At 39.3% G+C, this 15191-nt stretch overlaps 1 protein-coding gene across 4 annotated transcripts in view; it reads right to left on the reverse strand.

Annotated features, from left to right (window-relative positions):
* The window catches only part of dnajc6 (DnaJ (Hsp40) homolog, subfamily C, member 6), a 131203-nt gene that overhangs the window by 57602 nt on the left and 58410 nt on the right, over positions 1-15191 (reverse strand). For all 4 annotated transcript variants that reach the window (XM_078561293.1, XM_078561295.1, XM_078561292.1 and 1 more), the window contains 4 exons: positions 9625-9674; positions 6520-6668; positions 2704-2826; positions 1407-1540 (listed from right to left, as the gene is read on the reverse strand). In XM_078561293.1, coding sequence (XP_078417419.1) covers positions 1407-1540; positions 2704-2826; positions 6520-6668; positions 9625-9674 — 456 coding nt within the window. The remainder of the gene's footprint in view (positions 1-1406; positions 1541-2703; positions 2827-6519; positions 6669-9624; positions 9675-15191) is intronic.

Consider the following 15191-nt stretch of genomic DNA (forward strand, 5'->3'; position numbering starts at 1 on the left):
ATGTTTAACCAAGTTATTGGAGTTCTTTGAGGAAGTAACATGTGCTGTGGATAAAGGAGAACCGGCGGATGTACTGTACTTACATTTCCAGATGGCATTTGATAAAGTGTTAAATCAAAGGTTATTGCGGGAAATTAAAGCTCATGGTATAGGGGGTAACATATTGGCATGGAAAGACGATTGGCTGGCTAACAGGAAGCAGAGGCTAGGCATAAGTGGGTCTTTTCAGGTTGGCAAGGTGTAAGGAGTGGTGTGCGACAGGGATCATTGCTCGGACCTCAACTGTTTACAATTTGTATAAATGACTTGGACGAAGGGATGGATGGAATGGTTGCTAAATTTGTAGATGTCATAAAGATAGGTAGGAAAGTAAGTTGTGAAGAGGACATAAGGAGGTTACAGAAAAATATAGATTGGTTACGTGAGTGGACAAAGACATGGCAAATGGAGTATTATGTGGGAAAGTGTGAAATTGTCCATTTTGACAGGAAGAATAAAAGAGAAGCATATTATCTTCATGATGAGAGATTGCAAAGCTGAAATGCAGAGGGATCTGAGTGTCTTAGTGCATGAATCACAAAAGACTAGTACAGCAAGTAATTAGGAAAGCTAATAGAATGTTATCATTTATTGCAATGGGAATTGAATACAAAAGTACGGGGGGTTATGCTTCAGTTATAGAGAGCACTAGTGAGACCACATCTGGAGCACTGTGTACAGTATTGGTCCTTATTTGAAGAAGGATATAAATGAGTTGGAAGCAGTTCGGGGAAGGTTTACCAGACTAACACCTGGAATGGGCAGTTTGTCTTATGAGGAAAGGGGAAAGGTTGGACAGGCTAGACTTGTATCCGCTGCTGAAGGTTAGAAGAGTAAGAGGAAGCTTGATTAAAACAAATAAGATCCTGAGGGGTCTTGACAGGTGGATGTGGAGAGGTGTTTTCTCTTGTGGGAGAACCTAGAACTAGGGGGTCACTGTTTAAAAATAAGGGGTTGCCCATTTAAAACAGAGATTAGGTGAAATGTTTTCTCTCAGAGGGCCATGTGTCTTTGGAACTCTCTTCCTGTAAAAGGCGGTGGAAGCAGAGTCTGAATATTTTTAAGGCAGAGGTGGATAGATTCTTGGTAAGCAAGGAGGTGATAGGTTATTGGGGGTAGGTGGGATACAGATTTCAGGTTACTATCAGATCAGCCATGATCTTATTAAATGGCGGAGCAGGCTTGAGTGGCCTAATGGCCTACTCCTGCTCCTTGTTCGTATCAGAAAAAACACTCTTGTGGTCTCAACAGTGATCATTGCATTGCAAAGAGCATCTGACGGAACCAAAACAATCACAAAAGGGTTTAGTGATATAAGACTCTCAATGAAAGGTTACTTCCAATAGTTAATCTCTGAAATTACTTACCTCCTGTGTGAAGGCCAAAGTGCAGGCCCTGGCTTTTTCGTATTAAACAACTGGATTGCTGGAACTGGGCAAGAGAAAAGATGGCAGAAGCAGAACATTCCACAGACTAAAATAGCAGAGGCAGGACAGCCTTCCTAGAATAGCAAAAATAAACATTTCAAATTCATCAGCAAGTTACAAAATACATTTCATGAACTTTACAAACTAGAGAATGAAAATTCCTGCCCCACTTCCACCCACACCTCCCCTCAACGCATTCTTAGCAAGATGGTCTTCCTATGCCTAACAGGTATTTCATGTTACTTTATGATACTTATTCCAACTCATGTGGACAACATAAATCTGATACTGTCAACTTTGTAAGAATGCTTTAATAGCAGCAGTGCTGTAGAATACTTATACAGCTGGGGACAGATGTGCAGAGAACTACCTCAAGAGTTAACACAAGAACAGTACACTTGTGGCAAATGGAAATGGCTAACATCCCAGCTTTTTTTGTTGGTGTTGACAGTCTGAATATTCAGCCACCCTATTCAGACAGTTACACATCTGGCCCATAATGAATCATCCCCAACAATCAGAAAAGGCCCAACTAATCATGAATGCGTGGGGATGCTCAGCATTGGAACTCCAGCACACTACATAATCTTTCCACAATGTTCTATAATATTCCATAGTTACCCAATAAGCAATAGGTAGACAGGGAATATTCAACTGAAACTAGTGTACCTACCATAAATAGAAAAACAATCTTGCTATTGAATTTACTTCTCAATTTTCACATGTTAATTAATAGCAAATATTACTGGTATTCGAGTTCTTGATCATAAATGACAAGCACTTAAATTCGTACTCCTCTCCCCACATCACTGCACCCCCCCCACCCTTTTCTCCACTCTACAGGTACCAGCTCTAAACTGTGTACAAATTCCACAGACAGCTGCAGCCCCCGTGCTTTGAAGTACTTACTTTACATGTGTAAGCCAAATTACAGATGTCAACTGGTGACAAACCAACCAGCCATTCTATAAGGACATGACAGCATAATTCTGCTGATACATGTATTTTCCAGCAATAGACAGTGTATTGTGATTGATCGTGAACAGCCTGGATAACATTCTCCCCCTCCCCACTCCAGTCCAGAAATGCCAAACTCTCGTACCCCAAATGCTTCCCTAGTTAAATCAGTTAATTTACCTCAAACCAAGGATTGAATCTGAAATTATATGTTCTCATACCATGTAGTGAATTTACCCAAAAAATTTTTTTAATTTTGCACAGTTTTGCTGAATCTTACCACACAGTGTATAGCACAGACATTCTTAGGGTTTTGCTGCAGCCAGTGATGCATGTTCTTACACACTGCATACAAATTATGTAAACTGGGAGCCTGTCGAGCTGGCCAGCTGCATTCAGATATCTATTTAAAAGAAGGAAAGATTGTGACAAGAGGCTAAACAGGATCAAAAAAAAAAACAAAAAATCCTCGATGTGCTTGGAATTACACTGACAATCAATTTATCATCATCAGTCTGGCTCACAGTATGGCACACGTGTCTGTACAGGAAACTACATATATTAATATACAGGGCCTTGTTCTTTGCAGACAAGAACATGTACATACATTGCACCTGTTTCAGCTAAAAAAAGTGACTGCCATTCACCGACTCATTCCTCAGGGCAATGCCTTGACCAATCAGGGTCAAGCTAACTGGTTTAAATTTCAACAACGCTTGGCATTTAACTGTCAGCAACCATCACTGGTGCATTCACCATGGCAACGCCACTTGCCAACCAATCAGCATTCTTTTCCTGGAGTATAAATTGATGTCTTCCCCTTATATTGGTATTCTTGCAAGTGTCCTGATGAGTGCAAGACGAAAAGCTTAGACACGTCTCTTTTCAGCAACACAAAAAAAAACATTGTGTGCACAGCACCAAATTCTGCTTACCAAAAGGTAAGGAGCTTGGAGGTGGGAGGGCAGGTGTGCATCATGTTCAACTGCAAACAACACTATGACACGGCAATGAAAATTATGTGATTGCAACAAAGATATCAGCTGTGGTTCAGTGGATAGCACTCATGCTCTGAAGGTTGTGAGCTCAACTCACTCCAGGTATTTTAATATGAAAATCTAGGCTAACACTTCAGTGAAGGAGTATTGCACTGTCGAGAAGTGTCTTTTAAATGGGACTTGAACCAAGGCTTCATCTGCTCTCTCAGGAGAGCGTAAAGTAAATCTTATGGCACAATTTGAAGAGCAGCAGGGGAGTTATACCTGCTTTCCTAGCCAATATTATGCCTCAGTCGCATCACTAATAAACTGATTGCCTGGTTGTAACCACATTGCTGTTTGTGGGACCCTGCTGTGCATAAATTGGGTGCTGTTTTTCCAACATCACAGCAGCAACTGCACCGGGGAGGTGCTGGAGGACGGAAGAATTGCAAACATTGCGCCCTTGTTCATAAAAGGTTGTAATGATCTGCCCTGCAATTATAGGCCAGTCAATTTAACTTTGGTGGTGGGGAAACTTCTAGAAACAATTATTCGGGATAGAATTAATAGTCACATGGAAAAATGTGGATTAGTTCGGAAGAGTCAGCATGGATTTGTTAAAGGCCCATTTATTCCTAGTCTCTGCTTCCTGTTAGCCAGCCAATCATCTTTCCATGCCAATATGTTACTCTTTGATATGGACTTCCAAAAGGCATTCAATACAGTGCCACATAACAGACTTGAGGAAAGTTATAGGTCATGGAATAAAAGGGACAGTAGCAACGTGGATACAAAATTGGCTGAAGGATAGGAAACCGAGAGTAATGGTTAATGGGTATTTTTTGGACTGGGAGGTTTGTAGTGGAGTTCCCCAGGGGTTGGTATTGGGACCCTTGCTTTTCCTGATATATATAAATGATCTAGATCTTGGTGTGCAGGGGACAATTTCACAGTTTGCGGATGACACAAAATTTGGGAGAATTGTAAACTGTGAGGAGGACAGTGTAGAACTTCAAATGGGCAGTGACACATTGGTGGAGTGGGCAGATAGGTGGCAGATGACGTTCAACGCGGAGAAGTGTGAGGTGATGCACTTTGATACAAGGAACATGGAGAGACAGTATAAAATAAAGCATACTATTTTAAAGGGTGTGCAGGAGCAAAGAGGCCTGGGTGTATAAGTACATAAGTCATAAAGGTGACAGGACAGATAGAGAGAGCTGTTACTAAAGCAAACAGTATTCTAGGCTTCATTAATAGGGACATAGAGTACAAGAATAGGGAGGTTATGATGAACTTATATATGACACTGGTTAGACCTCAGCTAGAGAGTATTGTGTACAGTTCTGGGTGCCACACTATAGGAAGGATGTGAATGCATTGGAGAGAGTGCAGAGGAGGTTTACAAGAATTGTTCCAGGGATGAGACACTTCAGTTATGAGGAAAGATTGGAGAAGTTGGGACTGTTTTCCTTGGAGAGAAGGGTAAGAGGAGACTTGACAGAAGTTTTCAAAATCATGAGGGGTTTGGACAGAGTAGATAGGGAGAAACTGTTCCCGCTCAAACAGATCAAGAACCAAAGGGCACATTTTTAAGTGTTTTGCAAAAGAAGCAAATGCAAGGTGAGGAAAATCTTTTTCACACAGCGAGTAGTTAGGGTTTGGAATGCACTGCCTGGAAGTGTGGTGAGGCAGGTTCAATTGAGGAATTCAAGAGGGCATTGTTTCTATTTAAATAAATAATAATTACTGGGAAAAAGCAAGAGATTGGCACTAAGTTTAAAATGCTCAGAGAGCCGGTGCAGACATGATGGGCCGAATGGCCTCCTTCTACACCATAAGAATTCTGTGATTCTGAGACTTCAAAAGTACTTCACTGGTTGTAAAGCACTTTGGAATGCCCTGAGGGCATGAAAGCATTCTCTCTTTCAAGTTATTACACGGCATTGTTATCTTCTGATAAAAATGAAAGACAAATTCCAAGCTTTCATTAGCTGAAAGTGCTCAATAAAAGCCGAAAATTACAAAGTATGAAAAAAAATTAGAACCTGTAACTAGATTTTTAATTATGACAACAATGATGTCAAATTTGAGAGTTTAACAGCCAAATTTATTAGACAATGGCCTTAAAGGAAAACATTCCTAAGCTTCTCCCATCACTGTGCAATGGAGTGCCATTGAGTGTCTGGACTATGGAGGGTTGCAGAGCGGAAAATTAATCAATGTTTCGGGACTAATCCAGTGACGTGCACGTGTGAATATTAGAATAAAACTTGGTAGTTGTCTATCCTACGGTTAACAATCACCATCTAGACTCACACAAAACATGACTATTTGGGAGAGGTCCCACTCATGCAACTGAACCTCAAATGTAAAACAGCTGTTTCAATAGTAATGGGTAGAAAACAAAATGAAGACATGAAATATGAACAATTATTTATATTACAATAATATCAATCCTATGGTAAATCTAGTCTGGATCTCTGAAAATAAAACAATTTTCATTTACATAGTCCCATCAGCACATCGCTATAGACATCTCAACATGCTTCACCTCCAAATGAATTACAAATTTATATACAGCAAGTCCCACAATTAGGAAATGAGAAGAATGTGTTTTATTTTTGCTGATATTGGTTGAGGACAAATTATTGGCCACCACACTCAGAAAATTCCCTGCTCTCTTGTATAGTGCCTTGGGACCTTTAGTGTCCTCCTAGTTCATTAGAACAGGCAAACAAGACATGCCTGTTATAAAGGATCAATCATGGAGACCAACAGCTGTTCTTGCAAGGCAAAATATGAATAGTGGCCAAATCAGGGTCACCAGGAGCATGAAGCAGAATACAATAATGCTACAATGACACCTCTATTTTTTTCCTGTTTACACCTCTGTGAAAGGCTTTGGAAAATTTTACTCTAAAAGGGGCTGTTGACTGACATCATTCTTTTTCAGGTCAGATCATGTGACCACAAACACAGAAGAGTCTGCCTAACACTTAAAAATTTTATCGCAACCAAACAAAACACTAATAATCTCATACTAAAACAAAATTCATAAAATGTGCTCTTTTAACCAGCAAATACCCATCAAGCTGGCACCAATATATACTTACTCTATTGTGAAACTTGGCACTTCTGTAGGATTTCTGAGATAAGTTGAAGATCGTATAATGATCCAGGTGCCGTGAATCCAAAAATGATCGGACATCATCAATTTGATTCTTGAAACTCAACTCCACTCCTTCAGCAGGATAGGATATCACTGACAAGACAGTGGAAACTAGCATCAGACAGATATATTGATCTCAAACACACTCAAATAAATTGATTTATTTCAAATTACTGAACCATTGCTGAATGCACATATTTGCAATAGAAAATCTAAAGTTAGCAAAGTTCTTCAACTCCAACTATTCTACCCCTTCCAAAAATCTGACATATTTTGTCCCTTCATAGACTCGACCTAACTTAGTTTATCTACTGAGAAAGACCCTACCCAATTTAGTTAATTTACCGAGAGAGAGACACACACACACACAGACAGCTATAGAGCACATTTCCAAAAGGCATTGTTACTTTATTTGCATTTCTCTCTTCGTTCTCTTCTATTTCTTCACTCTCCTTCCACTCTGTAAAAGAGCTGCGAATCCAAGATGCATACTCCATGAACACATCATTACAGCTCTGTGACTGGCTGTGAAAATGCACTTTTAGTCATATTGTAGGCATGTCTTCTCTGTGGTATTGCACCATTCAATTGTTAAGTACACCAAATACTAACTGGGCCAGTGGAGACTCATCACTGTTTAGGCTAGGCGCTCTGGGAATCTCTCAAATATGCAACTCTGGATTCTGTAGCCATCAGTTTTAATACTAGCATACCAATCACCCAAAAACCTGCCCAGGTAAGACAACTGTCTTTACAATCCTCCTACACACAACCAAGTACTTCCAGGATCTGGAAGCAAAACATCCCAACTCATTCCAAGCACAAATCATAAATATTTAAGAACTTAGGGTTTAACCACTCCCTGTATCAATGTATGCAAACAAGAGGTACAATGTACTTAGAATTTTGAAAAACAAAGTGCATAGTGCCAAAAACAAGTGGGAAAATTTCACCCAACCACCTGAGGGAGTCCTAGTAGCCTTTGAAAGATGGCTCGATGCAGGTTACAAACTGACTAAACCATTCTCTTGGGATATAGAGTTGAATAGAAATTAATGAATTGGGAAGAATTTGTAATGGGTAAAAGGCAAAACAAAATATTTACATAGGATTACAATGGATATCTGGCACAGAAACAAGCCATTCAGCCCAACCAGTCCATGCTGGGGTTTATGCTCCACTCAAGCCTCCCCACATCTTTCCTCATCTAATTTTTCTATCGCAACCACCTGTTCCCTTTTCCTTCATTTGCTTGCCTAGTTTCCCCTTAAATGCATCTATGCTTTTCACTTCAATTACTCCCTGTGGTAGCAAGTTTCACATTCTCACTACTCTGGGTAAAGAAGTTTCTTCTAACTTCCTTATTGGATTTCTTGGTGACTATCTTATACTGATGGCCTCTAGTCATGCACTTCCCCACAAGTGAGAATATTCTCTATCAAAACTTTTCATAAATTAAAGACCTCTATCTGGTCACCCCTCAGCCTTCTTTTTCCCCCAACAGAAAAGAGAAACAGCCTGTCAATCCTTTCCTGATATACAAGCCCATGCATTGCTGGTATCATCCTTGTAAATCTTCTATGCACACTCTCCAGTGCCTCAATAGCCTTTCTATAATATGGCAACCACAACTACTCTAAGTAGGGTCTACCAAGCTTCTTTACAGGTTTAGCATTACTTGCCTACTGTTCAATTCTATCCCTCGTGAAACAAAGATTAGTGCTCAGTTTGCTTTTTCTATGGCCTTGCTAACTTGTGGTGCTAATCTTTGTGATCGGTATTTTTGTATTCAGAGATTCCTTTGCTCCTCTACCCCATCTAAACTTGCACCTTCCAAGTAATAAGTGACCTCCCTATTCTTCCTACCAAAATGTACTACTTCACATTTATCGATGTTGAATTTCATTTCCCAATTATTTGCCTATTCCAAACGTTTACTAATGCCCTTCCATAATTTGTTGTAGTCCTCCTTAGTACTGACTATTCCCCCACACCCGACCACCACAACTTGGTGTCATCTGCAAATTTGGAAATTGTGCTTTTGATTGCAAAGTCCAAATCATTAATATAAATTGTGAACATTAGTGGTCCAGCATTGATCCTTGTGGAACACCATATCCCAGCTCTTTCCACTTTCTGCTTTCTGTCCTGAAGCTAGCTAGCAATCCATTCTGCCATTTGTCCATTGGCTCCACAATTTCAAACCTTATTCATTAGTTTATTATGGGGCTCTTAGCAAAAGCCTTTTGAAAATTAGTTAAGTTATATCCACTGCATTACCATTGTCCACTCTCTGTTACCTCTTCTAAAAATTCAATAAGGTTGGTCAAGCAAGATTTTCCCTTTTGAAAACCACACTTACTATTCATTATTATATTTCATATTTCCAGATGTTTTCCTATTATCTCCTTTAGTTTTTTTTCTTTATTCTTTCACGGGATGTGGCTAGCAAGGCCAGCATTTGTTGCCCGTCCCTAACTGTCCTTGAACTGAGTGTTTCGCTAAGCCATTTCAGAGGGCAGTTAAGAGTTAACCAGATAAGAGTCTGGAGTCACATATAGGCCAAACCAGGCAAGGATGGCAGATTTCCTTCCCTAAAAGGACATTAGTGAACCAGATGGGTTTTTACAACAAATCGATGATAGTTTCATTGTCACTATCACAGACTAGTTTTTTTTTAACATTCCAAATTTTATCAATTGGATTTAAATTCCACCAGCTGCTGCGGTGGGATTTGCACCTCTGTCCCCCAAGCATTAGCCTGGGCCTCTGGATTACTAGTCCAGTGACATTACCACTACGCCACCATCTCCCCCTAGTAAGGATTCTATTATTTTTTTTCTACCACTGATGTTAAGCTGACTGGTCCATAATTCCCTGGACATATTCTGTCCCCCTTCTTAAGTACAGGAATTACATTAGCCATCTACTATACCTTTTTCTAACAAATTAACTATGACTAGTAATGCATCTGCTATCCCTTCTATAAGTTAATAACTATAATAAGCTTAAACACTTTAATTACAAAAATGAAAGCATGCATTTGTACCTATTATCCGTGATGTAATGTAAGAAATATTAAGTTCTCCCTTGGCGTAACTAAAACAAAGCAGAGATTAAATTGAACAAGACATTGTTTAACAATAATTCTGAAGATTCTATAATAACATATGAACACCTAAAAGAGTTATAAAATTCACCAAAAATATATGTAACAATAAGGGATGCAAGCAATGGGAAAGGAAAGACAACCCATTTCAAGCATCCAATGTAAACATCAAGCACTCCCAAGCTAAAAGCCAAGATCATCACACGATTGTCAGAATAATCCATTTCCAGTTTAACCTCAGAAGAGTGTCCCTGACTGCAAAGATAGTGTTTCCACCCCTTGCAGCAATTATTCTAATGGTCTACATGAATTACATTACCAATTTAATGTCAATTGGTACAATTCAAGCAGCTTTTCAGTGGGTTCCTGCCCACTAGAACTGTTGAGACTGTCCAAATCCATTTCATAACACCAAGGTTTGGTGTATATACATTGAAAAAAATCAACTTTTTCATTACCCAAAGGAATCCACTTCTCTTTATTGGAAGCAGCTATTTTTGCATTATTAATTAGATTAGATTAGGAATGACACCCACTGAGGTAGGACTAGAATTCTTTTCAAATTGCTCATTGGAGATCAGCAATCAGATCAACCTCCTGGGAACATTGGGAAATAAACTATATAATTTAACTTTGATTTTTCTTTCAGGCACACAATAACAGGATGCTTAAGCTGGTTAGGGGAAGATAATCATCCTGGCAGTCTTTGGGAAGCACCTAGGAAGAGATACCTTGGCTTGGTTTTTCCTTTAGTACCTTTAGGTCATGTTGGCTGAGCACTAGCTAGAGATCAATGCTGAAAACTTTCAAATCTCCACCTTTTAATACCAGTGCAGTCCATGCCTCTGCTTTCCAACTACAGCTGGAGATTTCTTTATAATTAATTTAATTGTATTGCAGATGTCAGTTGATTTATTCTGTTTGAGTCACTATTTAGGTTTGGTACAAGAGAATTAATTATTTCATATGGCAGAAGAGTAGAATTTCCATAGCTGAGATTTCTTGTCTCATTTTAAAATGCAATATTGTCTTCCATTTTCTGGTTCATCATTCTTATCATTCCCATCCACAATTATCCTTATTTCAATAATAAAAAGGAAATCCTTAGAAAAGACGACTGCACAATTCTTGGCATTTAGAAATATTTTCCCATTAGTCAAGCTCTGACAGCCCATGTTAGCAAGTGAGTGAGCAGCAAGTGCTCTAGACCAGCATGCTACATCTTTTGGATCTGCCTTAGATATTCTTGTGGGTACAGCAGTGCTGGTTACTTCTGTAAGCAATCCACACATCTTTTGTTCAGAAGAGTGCCTATTTTGTCCAACATTGGATTATATGATAGCATAATCCAGAGATGTAGCAACAAAACCCTGGAGATCAGAATTAAATATCATGTCTTTTACATGTAACCTCATGTATATTACTCCAATATTTTCAAAGATTTGCTATGAAACATTTCAATAAGGCACAGACAGATGCAAATCGTTAAACTGCTTTATTTTGTAGATAGCAAGTGCACATACAGAACAGTTGTAATCAAATCTCACCTTGTTACAACAAATCTTCCTCAACATAATAAAATAATAGATGCATACCACCCCACTCTTATTCACAGTCTTACTTAAACTTTCTTGACTGATCTTTTGATCCTGCCTGGCTCTGGGTTTGAAGTGACCAACGTTTTGCCCACTCGAGCCAGGCTTCCTTTCAGCTGCCTAGCTGACTGACTGACCACCCTTAGACTTTGTCCCCTTTTTCCTACAAGCAGGATGTTGGTTCCTCTGACTTCAGTAGGCCAGTTAATAAAACAAGTTACCTCTCCTCCCAGAGATAGAGGTCTCCTTCTATTCTCAATATAAATAATGACCGTCATGCCTTAAAGAATCTGGGATTCTCATTGCCTCTGTTTAAAATAGACTGCACCACTACATTTCAGAAAGTGGCTGGGGTGTGTTTCAGATCACTCAGGGAGTTAGAGTAGCTGTGGCAACATGTAATTTTACATCCATGTTGTAGTCTGGAGATATGGATAGTGATGGTAGAGGCTCCAATTTTCTTGCCATCACATGGCTAACCAGGAATCTCTCCCATTCTTACCACCTGTCACTGGCATGTGTTGGAAGGATTTGCAGATAATCAACCTCTTTGGCCGCATTATGAGCATACCTTCTTTGGCCATCAAGTCCTGGGGTGGGACTCGAACCCAGAGCTTCTGGCTCAGAGATAGGGATGCTACCTACTGCGGCACAAGAGCACCCTTAGAAAGTGGTTAGCCTAGCATTAATACATATCTTTAATCCTGAAGCATGCCAATTTTAAAAAAAATTCTAATTGTTTAGAACTAGCTCAGCACTCAAACGCAATTAATTCCCAAAATATTTTCTGTGAAGAAAAATGAATGGAAATTCCTGAAATGTGAACAGCTCTGATGAAAGGGTCATGACCTGAAATGTTAACTGTTTCTCTCTCCAGATGCTGCGAGACCTGCTGTGTACTTCCAGCATTTTCCGTTTTTCTTTCAGGTTTTCAGCATCTACAGTATTTTGCTTTAAGAAGCTTGGAGATCCAGGGCAGCAATTGAAGTTGGTTTCCACAACCCACCAGACAAGGGCTACCTAAAACAAGGCATCCCTAATCTCTAGCCAGGATTTTCTTTCCAGTATGCCCAGATGATTGTGCAACATACTAACTCAGTCTAGTATCAGACACAAAGAAAAATCACTTTCTCAATGTACCAGAGGATTGATGGTAACTGCAGAACCGTCTCTCAGGAAGAATCATTAGAGCAGACAACATTAATAGCAAATACAAAAGAGCCGCTGAAATGAAAATAAATCAAGATAAAGTGAAGAATGCAACAAAAGGAACAGTTTTCACCACTGAGTTATCAAAACACAGTAGAATAATTTTATAGATACACTAGTTATACCTCCTGTGGCATTGCTTACAGATGCCCTAAGGCACAGGCAGAAGAGCAGCAGCAGTTTGTTTAAAGAAACATCCACTGATATATGTAAATTAGTGCGATTTGTGTACTGTTTCATAATTTTTTAATTAATCTGCACTGCAGTTCTGTACTCCATCAGAAACATGAGACAATGATTGACCATATTGCAGCAGATCACTCACCAACCAGTCCCTCATCTTCATAACACCTCTATTTATCCATACAACTGGCATCTCAAATATTCATGAAGCATTAATTATGCTGCCATTTTTTTTCATCACATGGTTAATTCTATGCAGGAAAATAGTCCTATTCAATGTTCTGATCCTCAGATGTTCTTTCACAGCTAAAGTTTAGAATTCAGTGCATTTGAAACTCCTTGCTTTCACTAATCTGATGAACATTTATTAAGGAACAATGGAACTTATATCACTAGGAGGTCTACATGCACAGAAAACTGGGAAATCAGCAATCACACATGAAGAAGATAGAAAACATTGTGACAACACACAAATGTGTCTTCAAGAAGCAAAAAAGAGCAGCAAAGGCTCTAATCTCGCTGTGCCGTGCAAGGACAAGAGACACATTAGGGCAAGGCACAGCTGTTACGATTCTCTTGGAGACCAACAACTTTTAAAAAGCAATTTGAATTTCCAGTGACCAATTTAAAGGACCACACAACAAAATTTCAAGTTTTACAACTTTTAGTGCAACAAAAACTAAGAGCAACATTAATTAAACACTATTTTTGTGAGCAGCATATACTTTAAACCATAGCACAGCACTCCCCCTCTTACTTCTAACATAAGATGACATAACGAATTAGGAGCAGGAGTAGGCAATTCAGCCCCTCGAGCTTGCCCCGCCATTCAATACGATCATGGCTGATCTCATTTCAGACTCAACTCCAATTTTCCGCCCTCTCCCCATAACCTTTCAACCCATTACTAATTAAAAATCTGTCTATCTCCTCCTTAAATTTATTCAGCGTCCCGGCATCCACTGCACTCTGAGGTAGTGAATTCCACAGATTCACGACCCTTTGAGAAAAGTAATTCCTCCTCATCTCTGATTTAAATCTACCACCCCTTAGCCTAAAACTATGGCCTCTCGTTCTAGAATGCCCACAAGGGTAGGCATCCGCTCCACAGCCAAAAATCCCACTTTACAGTTATACTTTACACTTTCCCTTAAGTAGACATTCAATTCTCCCGGAACCAGTCCAAAGTGATTCTTGGTTCCAAAGGGTTGACTTCCATTCTTTTCCTTTCCCAGCCTGGTAACTTTTAGCCCCAGCACTGTCTTTCATGGTGATGGTTTTTCCTAGATATTCTCCCTTTACCTCAAGCTAGGCAACCTTACAGCCTTAGTTTAAATCTTCATGAATTGGATCTTTACAATCCGAGCACAAGCTCTCACCCACATTTCTGCACAGTGAACCATAATGTCTTGCCACCTCTTGTCTCTCTCAGATCCTAGCAGACTGGCCTGTCTGTTAAATTCAAGGCTATCTTTTAGGAGAACCTTGCAATCTAATCCTAAAATGGCTTTTTATGCATCCTTCCCCTCTCAATGCCCATCCCTCCATGGTGACTTAAATCACATGGTCCTTTTATCTAGGTAGCATGCTGATTAGCTATCATTTAGACTCCAACTTCATTCTACCTTGAAATTAAATAAACTATTAAAGTATAACCATTTAAAAAACATGACATTCTTAACATCTTCCTAACAGTTGATCCTTGTCAACACAGGTGCTTCTGCCATCGTCTACGAGTTGTGAACACCTTGCACCTTCTTTGTAGTGAAACAAGCTGGGGTCCCTTTAATCTTTAACAATCAAACCACCCAGGTTTGCTGTCAGCAGAATGCAGAACAGGTCACATGATCCCCTTCATTCCTCCATTTCACCCTAAATTTAAACACAGTCCCCAAACATAACAATCATTTAAAACCTCGCATTTGTAACACAGCCCAGTTACTTGAATGGAGCAGTAGACAGTGTCCAAGGTCCTAGAGATGGGATGGTTAGCAAGGAAAGATTATTGGAGATTGTGATTAACACTTCCATTCTGAGTTGCACTTTTGACTAGTTTTTTGAATTTCTAGGAACACATTGTGTCCTTGAGTGTTTACCCCTGAACAAAATATTTCTCAACAGAAATGCCATCTGTTCGTATTTTTAAAGCCAGAACAGTGGGTTGTTTGATTAGTTTAATTAGAGTCATTACAGTCAATCACAAAATTCTTCATCATTCTCAAAGGTTGATTAACCATTGAGTATCAAAGAGTGTATTCATGATCTAATATAATGATAAATGACGCAGTCGGATATTTTATCTTTCTACATAACTTCAGTGGTGTTTGGTAATTTGTCTGTGGTAAGCTTGTGTGAGAAAGAAGTCTACAGTAAGAGTCGATTCTTCAGCCAACAGCCAGAGAACTTGATGTTTAATGTTTTATGCAAGACAAGTCAAACTTGTTTCCAAACAGTTGTCTGTTCCACATCAAAAGAAGTGAGTTTCTAATTTAAAGTCAATAATTCAAGAAAAAATTATTG

Source organism: Cetorhinus maximus, chromosome 17 (assembly GCF_964194155.1).
Source record: "Cetorhinus maximus chromosome 17, sCetMax3.hap1.1, whole genome shotgun sequence".
NCBI classification, from domain to species: Eukaryota; Metazoa; Chordata; class Chondrichthyes; order Lamniformes; family Cetorhinidae; genus Cetorhinus; species Cetorhinus maximus.